The sequence below is a fragment of the Oryctolagus cuniculus genome, chromosome 15 (genome assembly GCF_051225735.1).
Source record: "Oryctolagus cuniculus isolate XC-2025 breed Fujian yellow rabbit chromosome 15, ASM5122573v1, whole genome shotgun sequence".
Lineage (NCBI taxonomy): Eukaryota > Metazoa > Chordata > Mammalia > Lagomorpha > Leporidae > Oryctolagus > Oryctolagus cuniculus.
Window position 1 is genome coordinate 33136316 of NC_142881.1, and position 17622 is coordinate 33153937.

General features: G+C 52.4%; 1 protein-coding gene and 1 non-coding gene across 2 annotated transcripts in view; both read left to right on the forward strand.

Annotated features, from left to right (window-relative positions):
• Positions 1-17622, forward strand: part of TLL2 (tolloid like 2) — a 144484-nt gene that overhangs the window by 32814 nt on the left and 94048 nt on the right. Inside the window, exon 2 of the mRNA XM_070057473.2 lies at positions 6412-6522. Coding sequence (XP_069913574.2) covers positions 6412-6522 — 111 coding nt within the window. The remainder of the gene's footprint in view (positions 1-6411; positions 6523-17622) is intronic.
• LOC138845516 (small Cajal body-specific RNA 15) lies at positions 1306-1408 on the forward strand. The gene has a single exon (XR_011382802.1).

The window sequence follows — 17622 nt, forward strand, 5'->3', positions numbered from 1 at the left end:
GTGCCCAGCATTGAAGAGACTGAAAGTCCCACGGGGCAGTGTGGGAGGGGTTTCCCAGCAGCCCAGGGACTTCGGGAGGTGGCTCTGCCCTCTGTGCCCCTGCCGCTCTCTTGCTTTTGAATTGGGGTGTGCAGGAGCCCCCCAGGCTCCCCGAGGGTGCCCTGTGTGGACAGTTGCAGGAGAAAAGACTTGCAGATTCTAACGCTGCCGTCCAAGCTGTGCCAGCGGACACCGGGTCACGTGGTCCTTCTGCTTCCCAGAGAGGGGCTCATCTGTCAGCCAGCCGGAGTCCCGCCCCACGCGTCCCCCCAAGTACAAAACCCCGAGCGCGTCAGCAGGAAAGAAGCACTGGCCAGTTACAGGGCGCGCTGTTTAACGCTGAGTCAGACCTGCACTCCGTCTCTCCCCATCCCCGGGAAACTGTTGAGGGGGACCCTGGGGGCAGGGTGGAATGTTCGGGATTCAGAACAACTGAGGAAGGGTAAATTAATGCTATTCTGTGTAGCTGGAATCCTTCTCTAGGCTTAGGACTTTTCAAGCTGTACGGATAGAACACAAGGTGAGCGTTCTCCTCGTTTTCTTACAGATTGAGTGTGCTATTCAATAGTGCTGTCCAACCTGTGCTACCCGCTCACATCCTCAGACGTGTATTCCAAATACAGCAGTCTCCGTCGTGTAAAATGATCATTCATTTCCACTTGTGAACAAAATAAACACAATTATTCTTATGGCGAAGCGTCTTTGGTGCCAGGCTAACAACATACTTGGGGATTTGTGGTTTTTCAAAATGATGCTGAGAGTGCATGAGCAAAACATTTTGAGGGCCGTCTTGTCACTGCCCTGGCTCGTGTGGGTTTTCCCAGGGGCTGTTAACCGGGGCCCTTCTCCTCCCACCTTCTTGCCCTCTCTTTCACCTTCAGGTTCTGTGAGAAGACTCTTGACGACATGGCTTTGGCAATGCTGTAATCAACACAGGACATGTGTTCCTTGGGGGTGAAGGTGGCGCCGTGCGGTGGGTCGTCCTGTGCTAGATCTTCCAGAAACTGGGATGGGTTCGGGTAAGCAGCTGGAAATGGCCTTGGGCCAAGGCACGGGAGACATTTGCTGTGTTCAGTGCCTGTTATTTTCTAGCTCGGTGTTGATTATGGCCTCCCTGACAAGTGCAAAGTGCTGCCTCACCGTGTTACCATGCGCATTTCCCTACAACTAACGACTTTGATCGTCTTTTTACATTTGATGGTCATTAATAAATTTTCCTTGGAAAAGTGTTACTCAGATCTTTTGCTGCATTTTTTAAAAAGTGTTTTAAAGATTTATTTATTTTGCTTTTAGCCTCCTAAATGAAAAGATAGATAGAACAGGTCTTGTTTACAAAGTAAATTCAAAACCTACTTATCTACCAGCAGCAATATAAAAAAGTTTATTTATTTATTTGAAAGGTAGAGTTAGAGAGAAAAGGAGGAAACAGAGAAAGAGACCTTCCATCTGCTAGTTTGCTCCCCAAACGGCCGCAACAGCAGGAGCCAGGAGCTTCTTCTGTGTCTCCCACATGGGTGCAGGGGCCCAGAGACTTGGGCCATCCTCCACTGCTTTCCCAGGTACATTATAATACTGGATCAGAAGTGGAGAAGCTGGGACTCAAACCAGCACCCATATGGGTTGCAGGCACTGCAGGCTGTGGCTTAACCCACTGTGCCACAGTGCAGGCCCTCTTTGCTCCATTTTAAAATTGGGTTATTTGTCTTTTTGTTATTAAGTTGTGAGAATTCTTTTCCCATTCTGCATACCAGACCCTTATCAGCTGCATGATCTGTCATTCTGCAGGCTCTCTTTTTCTTTTCTTGATAATATCCATGGATGAATCAAAGTTTGTAATTTTTCTTTTATTTATTTATTCATTCTGTCTTTTGCAGCTTGTGTTATTGATGTTATAGCTAAGCCATTGCTAAATCTAAGGTCATGAAGATTTAAACCTGTTTTCTTCTAATATGTTTATGGTTTTAGCTCTTATATTTAAATCATTGATCCATTTTGAGTTAATTTTATTTATGGTGTGAGATGGGGTCCAACTCTATTTTTTTGCATACTCACTTCTTTTTAAAGCCTGTGGTGGTTTGTGACCATGCGAGACAGGAGGACAGAGAGCTGGAAAACTCCCAGTTAGAAATTTAATGACGGGAGTCAGGGGCCGGTGCTGTGGTGTAGCGGGTAAAGCTGCCGCCTGCAGTGCCGGCATCCCATATGGGCACTGATGTAAGTCCTGGCTGCCCCACCTCTGATCCAGCTCTCTGCTATGGCCTGGGAAAGCAGCAGAAGATGGCCCAGGTCCTTGAGCCCCTACACTCGTGTGGAAGACCCGGAGAAAGTGCCTGGCTCCCGGCTTTGGATTGGTGCAGCTCCAGCCGTTAGGACCATCTGGGGAGTGAACCAGTGGATGGAGGACCTCTCTCTCTCTCTCTCTCTCTGCCTCTGCCTCTGCCTCTCTGTAACTCCACCTTTCAAATAGATAAATAAATCTTAAAAAAAAAAAAAAAGAAGACAGGAATCAGTGAGGAATGTGAGTTTCAATGTATAGATTTTTTTTTAACATAAATAGCTTGGACAGACTAGTTAGGTTTCACGATTTAAACACTCATGTCTGATCTCTGCAGGGAAACCATATCCTATCCACAAACTGCACTTTTCATTCCTCAAAAGCTATGGACTCCTTTGAACAAATAGATGTAAGGCCATGGGGCATGTGTGTGTATGTGTGCGCACATGTGTGTACAAATGAATGTAAGATCTCAGTTTTCTCAAGAGATCTCCAGAAGAGGCAGAATTATCTCTTTACTGAAGCATCATTTGTAGCTCCTTGAGGTCGAGGAACTTGTTCAAGGTCAGTTTCAGAGGCAGATATGAATGAAGGGATTTTTCAAAGCTTTATGTATAACCTAGATTAGAATGTGGTAATGACAATTTCCCAGGTCCCGGTGGCCAACAACCACTGAGGTTTCTGCCTCGTGTTACATGCTCAGCCAGGGTCACACTCTCTTCACTCTGTGTCAGTCTGGAGCAGCCTATTTCTGGAACATTCTTTGTCTTAGGGCTTTGGGAAAAGAGAACATGGCAAACCAGGTGGGAGGCCTTACAGGTTCTGCTTCCGCTTGGATGTCACTTGTGTTAGCCCCTCACTGGTGTTAGCCAGAAACAAATCAGATGGTGGAGCCTGCAACAGAGAGATCGGGAGGTCTCCTTTCTCCCCAGGAGCAGGAGCAAAATTAAAAACCATGAAAGACTCTGTTCCAGGTCTCGGCCCCTCCGGTAACAGATGTGTGCCTTCCTTCTGCTCGCATACACGACACACTTCCCTTCCCCAGAGTGCTCTGGAGGCCAAGGCGCCCAGTCGAGGTCTTGTGGCTCCTCCTCATCCCAGACTTGTGAGCCTAAGGGGTTAGGTTATGCCCCCTTCCGTGCCTACTCGCAGGACTGCGGGTCAGGGAGACGACAGAGGGAACAAAGCCTTCCACCGGGAAAGGGCAAGAGTGGGAGATGCAGCAGCCACTGGCCCAGGGAAGCTTTGCAGCCATTCTGGGCGGGTGCGGCAGGGTCTCGCATAGGCCCTGCTCCCACCTCCTGGGAGAGGTTCCCCAGTCACTGTTCCCGGGTGGCCCTGGGCTCCACACTCGGGAGGGCCTTGCTCTTCCTGTCCTGTCAGAGGCTACGTCCTCCTTGGGGCAGCTTCTTTAGTCTGCTTCGTTCTCAGACCAGGTTGGGGACCAAGGACGATTTTGGGTCCCGTTAAGTGTCCCAGTCTCCCGAGGGCTGTGCTCATGGTTCTTTAGGTGCTACACTTTTCTACAGTGCTGGTTGTCTCATCTGTTTGCTTCAGTGCCATGAGCCAGGGTCACACACAGTTATTTTACAGGTGCACCTCTGTCTCTTAAGACAGATTTAATCACTGTTAGCTTGCACTTCCTGAGCCTGTGGGAGAGGACCACATTCTCACTGGGTGAACCATCCTTTTCCAACTGGAAGGATTCACTGGACACCATGGTTGAGTTTTTTCTTTCATAGACTTTTTGATATGTAACTTACGTTTTGTACAAGTCACCTATTCTGAGCGTACAACTCAATGATTTTGGTAAATCTGTAGTTGTGCAGCCATCACTACAATCCAGCAAACCGGTTTTATAACATTTCATCACCCCCAGAAATCCCTCATCCTCACTGGCAGTCCACCCTAGTTCCCACACGCAGCCGTCAGCAGTTGCTAATCTTCCAGCTCTGTCAATTCGCCTTTTATGAGCACTTATTAGAAATTGAATGCTAAATGTAGTTCTTTGCATCTGGTTCTTGTACTCAGCAGGGTAGTTTGGAGATTCATGTTGTGCTAAGTAGCAGTTTGTTCCTTTTAATCGCCAGTGTTCCACTGTGTAAATTGGCTACATTCCTTTGATCCATTCAGTCGCTGGTGGACCTGTGTGTTGTTTCAGGTTTGGGCTGTTGGCAACAAGGCTGCTATAACCACTCCAGTGTGTGGTGTGTGTCCCTGTGCAGACACATCTTCTCTTTTTTTTTTTTTTTTTTTTTTGCAGGCAGAGTGGACAGTGAGAGAGAGAGACAGAGAGAAAGGTCTTCCTTTGCCGTTGGTTCACCCTCCAATGGCCACCGTGGCCAGCGCACTGCGGCCGGCGCACCGCGCTGATCCAAAGGCAGGAGCTAGGTGCTTCTGGTCTCCCATGGGGTGCAGGGCCCAAGCACTTGGGCCATCCTGCACTGCACTCCTGGGCCACAGCAGAGAGCTGGCCTGGAAGAGGGGCAACCGGGACAGAATCTGGCGCCCCGACCGGGACTAGAACCCAGTGTGCCGGCACCGCAAAGGGGAGAATTAGCCTATTGAGCCACGGCGCCGGCCTAGCAGGCACATCTTTTCATTCCTCTTGGGAAGGTTCCTGGGAGTAGGTGGCTGGCTCTCATGATAAATGTATCTCTAACTTTTTAAAGAAATTGCTGAGCAGTTTTCCATAAAGGCTGTGCCAAGTTAAATGCCCACCGGCGACAGGGGAGGCTGCCATTTCTGCATGCCACGGAGTTGAGTTTGAATCAGCCTTGGCTCCTCAGCATTCCCTCCAGTGTCCTTTCATTGTGAATTATGAGAATAGTCGTCTCTTCCAGACTCCAAGTCCCCGGATTTTTGGACTGTTCTTTTCCATCCCTACTGGAATTGTCCCATTCTTTTTTGAGCCTGTTTCTTTCTTCTAGTACCTTCTCAAACACAGATAATTGCACCCAACATGTGCTATAAACATTCTCACCCCAGTCTCTTCAATTAAAGACGGAAACTCATTCAGTTCATCGTTTGCCTTCCATGCTAATGCACACAACAGCTCACCAAATGGCTCACGTGCTACCAGGCTGCAGTAACAACTCTCTTGGCATCCGGCACAAAGACAATGGATTTTTGCCAGGGTAGCAGCCCACCTCTGGGAGCAGTACCTGTTTTAGTCAGGAGGAGGCGCTGCACTGCAGTAACAAGTACTTACAAATCACACAGCTCCAGCCAGAGAAGCCACACCTGTGCTGCATATCTTTCGTCCAGATCCCTGGGTGCTGGAGTTCCTGTTACCTAACATTGCTTCTCTGCTGGGGAAGGGAGAGGGGGACATGTGAGCCGTGCACTCACCCTGAAAGCTTCATCTCACCCTGGGCTAGTCAGGGCAGGTGATGTGGTCCATCCTGTGGGCAGGAAAATACGACAACAAATATTGAGAGCGACAGTGGACCCTATTACACTATGCCTTTTCTTTTAAATCCTGGGGACCTTGAATGAGAGAGTAACAGCTGTCTTTGTTTTTTTTTGTTTTTTTTTTTTTTCTTCCAGATTTATTAACTTCATTGAAAGGGAGAGTTACACAGAGAGAGGGAGAGAGGGAATGAAAGGGAGAGGTCTTCCATCCACTGGTTCATTCCCTAAACAGCTGCAATGGCCGGGACTGGGTCTGGGTCTCCCATGTGGGTGCAGGAGCCCAGTGCCATCCTCTGCTGCTCTCCCAGGTGCATTAGCAGGGAGCTGGATTGGAAGTGGAGCAGCCGGGAGTCAAACCAGCACCCATATGAGATGCCGGTGCTGTAGGTGCAGCTTTACCCACTACACCACAACGCCAGCCCCCAAACAGCTGTTTTTCTGTGCTGGTTTTGTCCAGGGCTGCATAGAGCAAGGCAAGACAGGGTGACCTTTCAAAATATGTTACTGAAAAGGCTTTGGGTTCCTGCTCCTCTTTGTCTACCAGGCTGAATGAGAAATTGGAATAGATGCATTGTCTCTTCTAGAGTTTGCTACCCAAAATCCAGAGCCCTTTGAGGCATTAGTAAATCCATTTCTCTTGATCTCCAGCTTAAATTGACCCACTTCTGTTTTCTCCTTCCCAGCTGTCTTTTGGGGAGACATTGCCTTAGATGAAGATGACCTGAAGTTATTCCATATTGACCAGGTCAGAGAGTGGCCCAAGCAGTCGGCGGAGGAAGTGGGACACAGCACAGGTAAGTGCCACCTCCCTCTTCTCCTGCACCAGATGGGAGGGGCGAGGGGCTCCAGCTGGGGCAGGTGGGGACCCCCAGATGTCAGTATTTGACTTCTCAGCCTGGTGCCTGTCGTTTATGGAAAGCCAACGGGGTCACCCTTCTCCACTCGGAGCTGGGGCCTGTAAGCTTGCTGATCTTTCCAAGAAAATTTCTATTTGCCTCCTTATCAGAGGCCTCAGACCAAAGCTCCCTATTGATTCTTTAGCCTCTGGCCTTGGAGTACTCTGACCCCAGACTGGGGAGCACTCCTGGGTGAGCTTGACTGGGGCCATGTCTGACCAGAGTGGGTTCACTCCCAGGGTGTGGTGCTCTGGTCTGGCTGACCACCCGGCCGGCCAGGCTTCCTGCTCCCAGCACTGTTCCCCCCGCCTCACCCCTCCCAGGGGGTCAAGAGTAACAGGACGGGTCTCCTGCACTCTTGCCTCCCTGCCCACCTTGCTCAGCTGCCTCTGCCTCGTGGGGGCTCCCTCTACAGAGGCAGCCCAGGAGCACCACGTGGTGGGAGCCGGTGTCCTGGGGTGGCTGCTGCTAGCTTGTTATTTGGTGACTGCGGCTCCCATGTGCCCAGTCCCTGCAGCCTTGCTTCCTCTCAAAGCTTCTCTGGGCACCTGTCATGGGCCCAGAGCAGTGCTGGAGAAACGGGGACACAGCGTGGGCCCTGCCTTCATGGATTCATTTCACACTGGGCAGACTGGGTGTAGATCTGGTCAAGTCTCTGACACTCCAGGGCTCAGCTTTCCTGTCTGTGAAATGGGGACGAACTCAGCACTTGCCCCACACAGGTTTGGGAGATGGACTCCACACCAGGCCCGTGAGACCTCAGAAAACAGAGCTCTCTTATTCCTAAGAGGCTCCCAGTCTAGGGAGAGGCAGGCAGATAAACCCTAACCCATGTGGCCGGTGGGAAAGGAGCCAAGAGCGTGGGGAGGTGGGGAGGGTGAGGGAAGGAGCCAGCCTGGGGAGCGGGTACTCAGGCGCTGTGTCCTGAGGGGTGGGCGGGGGTCCTGAGTGGGAGCAAGAGCCTTCCAGGTGGAGCCGTGTGGGGAGCGGGGAGTGGGAGGGCTCCCTTGGTTGGAGGAACAGAGGGCAGGGTGGGTCGGCGTGCGTTAGTCTCTGTCTTCTTCCACTTGACTTTGTGGGATTCACCTGGGGCTGTGTGGGACAGTCCACACCTGCACTGTTGTACAAGATTCTACTGCATAGCTGCACCCAAGTGGGCGTGTTCTTCTCTTGACAAACATCCTTGGCGATGAGACAGAACTGCTTCTGACGTTCTTGTACGTATCTTTGGGTGGACACATGTGTTCGTACTCAGCAGCGGAGCTGCAGCCTCGTGGGGAATACTCAGGTTCTGCCTCGGTAGTACCACCCAAAGTGGTTGTGCTAATTTACACTCTCGGTGGGCGCACTTCCATTGGGCAAGCAGGGACGGCGTCCGTGCAGGATCAGGAAGGCCTTTGGAGTCCCAGCTTCCTGCTCTGAGCCCACACAGCGGTCGGCTGACGACCAAACACCAATACCGTGCTCAGGACGCCCCCCTTCTGCTGCGCTGGCCCAGCTTGGGAGCTCGGAGTTGGCACAAACGAGTGAGGCTTGAGCCAGGGCGAGGCTGCGCGGTAGCCAGCCGCCACGCCAGCTCTGTGCCAGCTGCCTGACAGTGGCCTTGGGGGAGATTAGCCTGAGGCTGCTGCGGGGAGGGGCCGTCTAACACTCCACTCGTGCCTCTCTCATGGCGTGCGCCCAAGGTGGACGTGGGCTAAGAACTCGAGTGTCTGTCTTCAGTTTCCTTTGCCCTGTGAGCTGGTGGGCAGCAGAGTTCACACACAAGTCCAGGCACCTTACACCCAGAAGGCACTGGGTAGTGTTTGGGGAGGGGGGAGCCTGAGGCAGAGAAGGAGGAGGGCACGGCCCAGAGCCGTCTTCCCAGGGCCTGCTGTGTCAGCGAGAGCTCCTACAAGAGTGGCTGGAGTGTGGGTCACAGTCCCTGGCGTCACAGCCAGACCGCCTGGGCTTGGATTTCTGAGCCGGGCCTCTATTTCTTCACCTGTCAAATGGGTAGATTCCTCTCCTCACAGCGATGTCCTGAGGATGAAACCAAAAGCCATAAAGTGCTTTGCTTAGTACATGGCGCATACTAAATGCACAATAAATATCAACCCGCCTCCTCCTCCTCATCATTGTTTGAGAATATTGACCTGGGAGGATCTGGCCCCTGAGGTCACGTTTGCTGGGGAGATTTGGGGTCTTGGGCAGTGAGGCCCTCGGGCATGGCACATCTTCCTTCCCAAGGTGGATGAGGCTTTTCCAGGGTGATTTTATGCCAAGGTGATCTTTCTCCTGGTTGCTGATCTCTGGGGGCCTAGAGTTCCTTGCATCTATCTGGAATACTTATTTCATTTTCAGAAGGGGGAATGTTTTTGATTGTTTTTGCTAATTAAACTAATACCACTTGATGTTTAAAAAAGAAAGAAAAAATTCAATAGCCTATAATTGTATAAAGCAGAAAGGAAAACCTCTGTTATTTCAGTCCCAGGGACACTCATCAATGACTGTTTGCTGCATTCCTTCCAGTCTTAATGTTTGTAGGCCCATGCACACAAATGCACACATGCACATGTCTGTATATATAAAATGTGTGTGTTTTTTAAGATTTATTTTATTTATTTGAAAGATAGAGTTACTGAGAGAGATAGAGACAGAGAGAAAGGTCTTCTATCCACTAGTTTACTCCCCAGATGACCGCAACGGCCAGAGCTGTGCTGATCCAAGGCCAGGAGCCAGGTGCCTCCTCCTAGTCTCCCATGGGGTGCAGAGGTCCAAGCACTTGGGCCATCCTCCACTGCCCTCCCAGGCCACAGCAGAGAGCTGGCATCCTTCTTTTGATGGGCCCAATGTTCTCAATTCAGTCAGCAGCAGAATCAGGCTTAGGGCTCAGTTGCCCCCACCCAACCCCTAGGCTGCTGTGTTCTCCCCTGGGCCAATGTGCCACCCTATTGCCACCGGGAAGGAACTGACTAGCATGTGGGTAATCCCACCTTTGCTGTCACTTGGAAAATAAACCGTAGTCTTTCTGGGTCAGGGGTGAGCCGGGGCCTGGTATCTAGGCTGGTTGCAGAGCCCCCTCAAGGCACTGCTCTGGCCACAAAGACGGGCACCAAGGGCTTTGGAGAGCGCTGTCGCTGTTCACTTTGGGACTGCAGGCTTTCGAGGATTGCATTCTAGTTTGTCTCCCTGCCCCTAGCCTCTCGCTCCCCACCCTGCCTCCAGGTGATCTTCCTGGCAATCTTGCAGTCCCTACGGTGGGTTGGAAGGAAAGGATGTGAAGTACTTAGCATAGTACCTGGCACATAGTAAATGTCAACACTGTGTCCCCTCCCTCACCACCACGCTCTGCCACCCCTACAAGTTCACGTCCAACTGGAACCTCGGAGTGTACGTGTATTTGGGAATAAGGTCTTTGCAGGTCTGTACAGTGAATGATCTGGAGAGGAGATCAGCCTGCATGGAGGGTGGACCCTGAATCCGTTGACTGGAGTTCTTATAAGGAGACAAGAGGACCCTGGGAGACACAGCAGGATGGGGGCCGTGAGGACAGAGACAGAGCTTGGCAGGATGTGCCCACAAGCCAAGGAGCACCACCAAGGCTTGTCGGGAGCCCCGGGAGGTAGGCAGTGGCAAAGGAGACGTCTCCTCCAGGCCCTTCCCAGTGAGCGTGGCTTTGCCAGCACCCTGACTCCGGACACATGGCCTCCGGAACCGTGAGAGAGCAGGGTCCCACGGGCGGAAGGCCCCCAGTGTGGGGTCGTTCCTAGAGCAGTGCTAGGAAACTCACGCACTGTGCCGCTTAGCACACCGGCAGCCCCTCCTCGCGGGAACCGCTCCTGCGCTTGGCTCTCAAGGCCCTGCACACTCTGTCCACAACCAACACGTCCAGGCTCCCTTTCCTGTCCTGGTCCCGCAGCCAAACACCATGACATCGTGTCTGTCCACGCCCTGGGCTTCCTCCCTTGCAGCCTCCTGCTCCAGCTGCTGCTCTGTCACAGTCCCCATTCTACAGAGAAAGCAGTGGAGGCCCAGCGAAGGCCGGTGACTCACCAAGGCCCTGCGGCCACTGTGCATTCCTCACGCTCCTCGCTCAGCCCAGCTGTCAGCTGCACAAGACCACCTGGGTGCGCAGGCTCTCAGGGCGGGGCTCATGTGGGGCCTGGGAGGGAGAGGGCTCGGATGTCCAGCCCCGCTGCGGACAGGCCCGTTCCCCGCCATGGGAGCTGCGGGGCGAAGAGGCGGCAGCATTTTGGATGTGTGGGGGACATGGAGGCAAGCGTGTATTCTTCAGGGGAGAGAAAGTCCTTCTGTGTGCATTTTATTTGCAGTGAGAAGAATGGGAGCTCCGGGCAGGCATGGGCTAAGCTGTTCTATGAATGGGGCCCTTGAATGGGCACTGCAGAGTTTCCTAAAGCTGCTAATCGGATTAGCTGTGTAGCGAAAGGAAGTACTTAGTGGGAGACACACACAGACATGCACACACACACACACACACACACACTCCCACCCTCTGGCATCCACTTCGATGTGTCGGGGGCTGAAACTGACAGTCTGGGGGCTGAGTTTGCAGACCCCTGTCCTCTTGGCCATGCACTGTGTGGCAGGGAGACCTGGGTGACACGCTTCAGACTTTCTGTTTTTTTTCCTAAAGAGCCCAGGAAGTCAGCACAGGGGATATCATGTCTCGCAGCGTTCTCCATCCGGATAATGGATCTGATTTCTTGGTCTCTGCGATGAGGCTGGGAGCCGGGAGCTGGTTTTCATTACTTACTGGCTCTGACGGAAGCTGATGTCTCCGCCTTGTCTATTCCGGGCCGCTGGGCCATGTCCATCTCCGCTTCGCAAGCCTGCCTTGCCCCCCACCCTCGCTTCCTAAGCTCCCACTGCCTGTGTAGACATCTGCACAACCCCAGTGGTTTGGGCATCCGGGTTGGACGTAGTGCGTTAGCGGGACAGAGGCCAGGACCTGCCTTTGGATGGCTTGCGTCCCCTCCCTGGGCCTCACCTCGGAATCAGGAGGTTTCTTTCCTGGCAAACCCTCTGGCTCCTAGACTTCCTCTTCCTCTCTGGCTGTGACCTGGAGGGGCTCATGTTACCCTCACCTGGTCTCAGGGCTCCCATGTGAGCAGAGGGGCTGATGAAGCCACATTCTCCCTTCTTCCAAGCCAGTTTGAGCTCTGCCTTTGAGCTCCAGTGTTTCAGGCCAGAGAAAAGAGGGGGCCCAAAGGCATCCCCGAGCTAACTTTAAGCCTGGAAGGCGGGTGCACTCCCGGAAGGTCCCAGTTCTCCTGAACCAGAGAGCTCTGATGCCAGGTCTCCATGCTGTGCTATCCAAGGTCAAGGGTCTGAAAAGACAGCCCACGTTCCTTTGTTTCTGTGACAGTTTTAGCTCCGAGGCTCTCATGAGAGCTCACGGGTGAGGTTGTCTTAAGCAGCCCCAGGGACAGGCTGTGGCTTTCCAGCCTGTACCCCAGGTTCTGCGGACATGAACTCGTGATTTCAGCATTGGGAGGGAGTGCCACTCATAGGGGTCTGGCTGAGGCCTGGGCCAGCGCGATGTCCCATGGAAGAGACGATGGCCTGAGGGTGTGAATGAATGCCAGGCTACCATCTTGCTAGGGCACTTCATTCATTCAAGTCTGTCTTCTCTCACATCATACATTGCCAAGGGCCATCTCTGAGAGGCTGGGTGGCCCCTGTGGAGGGAGCTCTCCTACTTATCCCCACCCCTGCCTCTCTCCCCTTCAGTGTGGGGTGAGGAGGCCCAGAGCCTATCTTGGTGACTTCTGCTGTACTTAGCCTTTTGAGGGTCACAGCCTCCTCTGAGGGTCTTATAAATGTTATGGGGGGCGGGGGGCAGCGCTGTGGCATAGCAGGTAAAGCTGCCGCCTGCAGTGCTGGCATCCCATATGGGTGCCGGTTTGAGTCTTGGCTTCTCCACTTCTGATTCGGCTCTCTGCTATGGCCTGGGAAATCAGTAGAGGATGGCCCAAGTCCTTGGGCTCCTGCACCTGCTTGAGAGACCCAGAAAAAGCTCCTGGCTCCTGGCTTCAGATCGGCTCAGCTCTGGTCGTTGCAGCCATCTGGGGAGTGAACCAGCGGATGGAAGACACTCTCTCTCTCTCTCTACCTCTGCCTCTCTGTAACTCTGCTTTTCAAATAAATAAATAGATCTTTTAAGAAAAAAAATAAATGCTATGGGCGGCATTTCTCTGAGCAAGCACACACTTGCATGCACACACACACAATTCCACTTGCACTTTCAAGAGGTTTAACTACCGATGGAGCACACTTTACAAAATGCTGCCTGCGGCCTCCCTCTCCTGTGTGCGCCTGTCCTGTGGGACATGTTCACACGGCAGCCAGCACTGGGAGGGCTGCAGTGTGAAAAGCTGTGGTGGTGGAGGCAGGCAGGCCTGGGCTGCGGCCATGGCTGTGTATCCATTAGCTGTGGGACTTATGTATTGATTAGCTTGGGGACTTACCGTAGCTCATTCCTTCATTGTAAGATGGGAAAATAGCGCCTGTCATACAGTGGGGATTAAATGAGTGTAGTAGGTAAGGCATTGATTCCAGGGGCTCACACCCAAAATCCCTCTGCTGGCCCACTTGTGGGTCCCAGCCCCTGTGCTCCCTAAATGCCTAACCCTTGAAGGTCTTCATGCCGGTGCTCTGCCAGATCCATAGGACGCTGGAGCTGGGCCTGCACCAACACGCTCCTATCAGATCCTTGGATTTGCAGCCCAGCCCACACCCGGGAAATCACAAGATCAATCCTCATCATAAAGACTTCCTTCGTTGTTCTGAGTCCAACTCTGGGGCCACAGAGGGAGGGAAAGAAAGATCTGAAAGTTGACCAGAGCCTGGGTCCTCTTTAATAATAATCAATAGAAAGATTGATAATCACCACTCTGGTTGTGTGTTAACTGTGGGTTAAATGCTTTACATCCAGGATCTCACCTGATCTTCACTTAGCCAAGACCGTTAGTGCCTATAGATGTCATGCCTAATGTTCCCATGCAATTGCACAGCTAACTACTGGCAGAGTCAAGGTTAAGTCTTAATCAACTAATGTCAAGGGCTCTGCTTCTGACTTGTATACTCTGCTGCTTTGAGAAAGTAGCTGGCCTCACTCACCACTAACCCTGTCCCCTCGAGCTGCTGTAGACTGGGCTGGCCGCTCCGTCACTGCCCCAGGGTAGCAGTAAGGAGCAGGATGGTTCCCGCGGGCTTGTGGGGACCACGCTCATCCTGCCCTCCATGGCCTCGCTTGCCGTTGCTGTCTCCTTCCTTCACCAGGCAGGTCAACCGTGGCAACTTGTCTCTGTACCAAGAGGCCATTGGGGTTAGGACTATCTGAGTGTCTGGTGCCTCACATCCCCAGCTGGAAGTGGGTACCCTCAGCAGAAGACAGTCTCACACTCAGGGTGGTCCCTGTGACTGGGCAGGCCCACGCCACTTTGCAGGGCATGTTGGAAAAGGGCATCCTTAGCTACATGGCCGATAGCATCTCCTTACTGGGCCTCTTGTATTGATTCCCAGATAGAAAAGGTCCTTAGGTCTTCTCTGAGCCAGAGAGAGTGAGCCAGGGTTCTCCCTCACTCCCCCTGTGCCCCTCCCAGCCTTCCTATCCCCAGACCTGCAGGCTGTCCAGCTGCTCCCCCATGAGACTTCTTGGCTTGCACAGTTGAGGACTTGGTCTTCGTGTGGGGGTCTCCTAGTCTGTCCTGCTCTGCACCCTCCCCTGGGGCCTGTCCCTCGGCTCTGCTGCCTCTGCAATGCCAGCTCCCTCCTTAGCATGGCCTTCTCTCCCCTGTTCCTTCCTTCGGGTAATGAACACCAGCTGGGGCCGGCGCTGTGGTATAGCATGTATAACTGTGCGGTGCCAGCATCCCATAGGGACACCGGTTCCTATCCCAGCTGCTCCTCTTCCAATACAGCTCTCTGCTGTGGCCTGGGAAAGCAGCAGAATATGGCCCAAGTGCTTGGACCTCTGCACCCATGTGGGAGACCCAGAAGAAGCTCCTGACTCCTGGCTTTTGATAGGCCCAGCTCTGGCTGTTGTGGCCCTTTGGAGAGTAATCCAGTGTGTGGAAGACCTCTGTCTCTGTCTCTCCCTCTATCTGTCTATAACCCTACATCCTAAATAAGTAAATAAATAAATAAATAAAATCTTGGGTAACATAGCGGGTGAGGCCACCGCCTTCAGTGCTGGTGTCCCATAGGGGCGCTGGTTCGAGTCCCAGCTGCTCCACTTCCGATCTGGCTCTCTTTGCTGTGGCCTGGAATAGCAGTGGAAGATGGCCCAGGTGTTTGGGCCCCTGCACCTATGTGGGAGACCCAGAAGAAGGTACTGGCTCCTGGCTTCAGGTGGGTGCAGTGCCAGCCGTTGCGGCCATTTGGGAAGTGAGACCATTTGGGGATGGAAGACCTCTCTCTCTCTCTGCTTCTTCTCTCTCTGTGTAGCTCTGACTTTCAAATAAATAAATACATTTTTTAAAAAATAAATAAAATATTTAAAAATAAACACCAGCTGGGGAGCTCTTTGGGGCTGCACACCAAGGACCTGATGTGATTGACTTTCTCCCACCATAAAGAGATGGGGTTTGAATGCTGGGATTATTGCCATGCTCTGGGAGCACTGGAGACTTGAGGTGGGCCCTGGGGTGCAGAGATCCTCCCTGAGCAGGCTGAACCAGTGCAATGGCTGTCATTCAGGCAGGAGTTGGTGTTGGGTCCAGCCTAGGGATCCCAAGAGCCAGGCAAATGGCATCAGAGAGGCCTTAGGTAGGCTTCTAGCTCTGTGATGGAAGTTGGAAAGAACATAGCAAGGGCCCCTAGAACTTGTGGGAAGTGGGGATTTGGGAGTTGGCCTGAGATCACGGGATGTGGACAAGCGACAGAAATAAAGCAGACATCCATAAATCAGAATCAGGCCCAGGTCAGAGCCAGAGCAGAAGCGAGGATCATGTTGAGGGCCAAATTCAAACTCCTTAGACCCTGCTGCCTGAGGACAGGGCTGGGGGCAAAGCCAGGGCCGGAGCTCAGCCCTCAGACAGAGCAGTCAGCAGGTGCTAGCCAGGAGGGGAGGGGCCTTTGGGCAGGAAATGGGCAAGGTCTGGCTGCTATTCCACCCGTAAAGTTTTTAATTTGGGAAGATGATTTGAGATCATAAAGAGGCATCTGATAGCGTCCATCTGCTCCTTGGGAAGGAAGAAAGAATGCAACATAAGGATTCTATCATCTCTTTCTCTGGGGCCTCATTCGGGGGCTGACTTATGCCTTGGACTGAAGCCAGAGTTCACTGAGAACTTGAAGTGTTGGGAAAAATAAATTCACCTTTAAGTTGATTTTCAGTGTGACTGCATTTGTCAGGATTTGGAGAAGCTGGGCTGGGAGTCCACCTGGGACCCCAGTGGGGTGCAGGGCCAGGCAGGGCCTGGGCAGTGACTACCCGTGAGTATGCATCCCAGGTGGCTGTCACCCTCAGGGCTCATGACTCTGGGGGCTTCGTCACAGTGGGTGGACGACTTGGACAAACTGGGACAAGTAAGAGTTTAGCAGCTGACGGTCCAGCCAAGGTTCTTTCAGTTGCAAGCTGCAGAATCCCACTCAAGAGAGCTCAAGTCAAAGAGTTTTGCTTTAGGAGTACTTTTTCCTAGCCCTCTAAGGACAGAAGCAGAGGAGAGCCCATCTCTTGGGGACTGAGCTAGGAATGAGAGAGAAGGCGCAAAGCTGAATTCTCCTCTCTTGCTTTTGCTTCCGTCTCCTCTTCTTGCACCTGCCCCAGCATGGCCATCCTGCCTGCATGTGCATCATGATTCCTCAGCCCACTGCCAATGCAGGGGTTCTGTGGAAGTCTGGAGAGGGGGAAGAATCTAGCAGGGAGGGAGCACCAGTGAGCCGAGAAGAGCTGAGGACGAGCCTTGCGGGGTGGGGGGATAGTGGAACAGGGGCAGCTCATGAGAAGAATGAGTGATAGAGCAGCCTCTGTCTGGGAGGCAGTGGGTGAGCAAACTCACCCCTGGGGAGGTCCAGCTTCCTTTTGGGTTAACCTGGCTTTTGGGGGCCGAGCCTGCTAATCCCACCCTAGCTCTGCTGGTTGGAACATCGTGTTCATGGGAAAATGCTCTGTGCATTCCCCTCGGCCATCTTAATCTGTGGAATTTGGGGCCAGCCTCTTGAGGGTTGGAGACTGCTGGCATCAGATGAGGATTCGACCTTGGCCTCTCAGCTTTGACCACAGACGGCTCGCTTCACCTTCAGTCACCAGCATCTGTGTTCACTGCATCTGGGTCCATGTTCACTCTCCTTGAGCTGTGTGTGCGTTTTTGTTCGTGCTTATTGTATGAAATTCTGTGTTTCCTAGACTAATCTAAATGGTAGCTGTTATCTGAAGCAGATTAAAAGGAAATATTCCCACTAAAGGCATTTTATTTATGTCATCCTCCAATAAATGTGCCCAGTATTGTGGTCCTAGATTTAACAACAACAAACACACTTGCTTCTCACCCTGACTTTAAAGAACACTGTGGTAAATCCTTTGTTAATAAAATATAGGATCCATTATCCCATATGTAATCGCCTCCTAATTTTTTAACTTAGCATTTTGTGTTTTTTAAAGCTATGCATCTTTGTTCTTGTATTTCTTTTCAAGATTTGTTTATTTGAAAGGCAGAGAGGGAGAGACAGAAAGCTCTTCCATCCGCTGGTTCGTACCTGGAATGACTGCCAACAGCTGGGAGAGGGCCAGGCCAAAGCCAGGAGCCAGGAACTCCATCCGGATCTCCCCGGGGGTGGCAGGGACGCAAGTACTTGAGCCACCATCTGCCGCTTCTCAAGCATATTAGCAGAGAGCTGGATCGGAAGCGCAGAGGCAGAGACCCAGACCAGCACTCCAGTATGGGATAGGACTGTCCCAATGGCAGCTTAACCCTCTGCGCCACAGTGCCTGCCCCGTTCTTGTCTTTCTTAGCCTTTTTAGGTGGATGTACTTTGTTACAGCTGGAAACT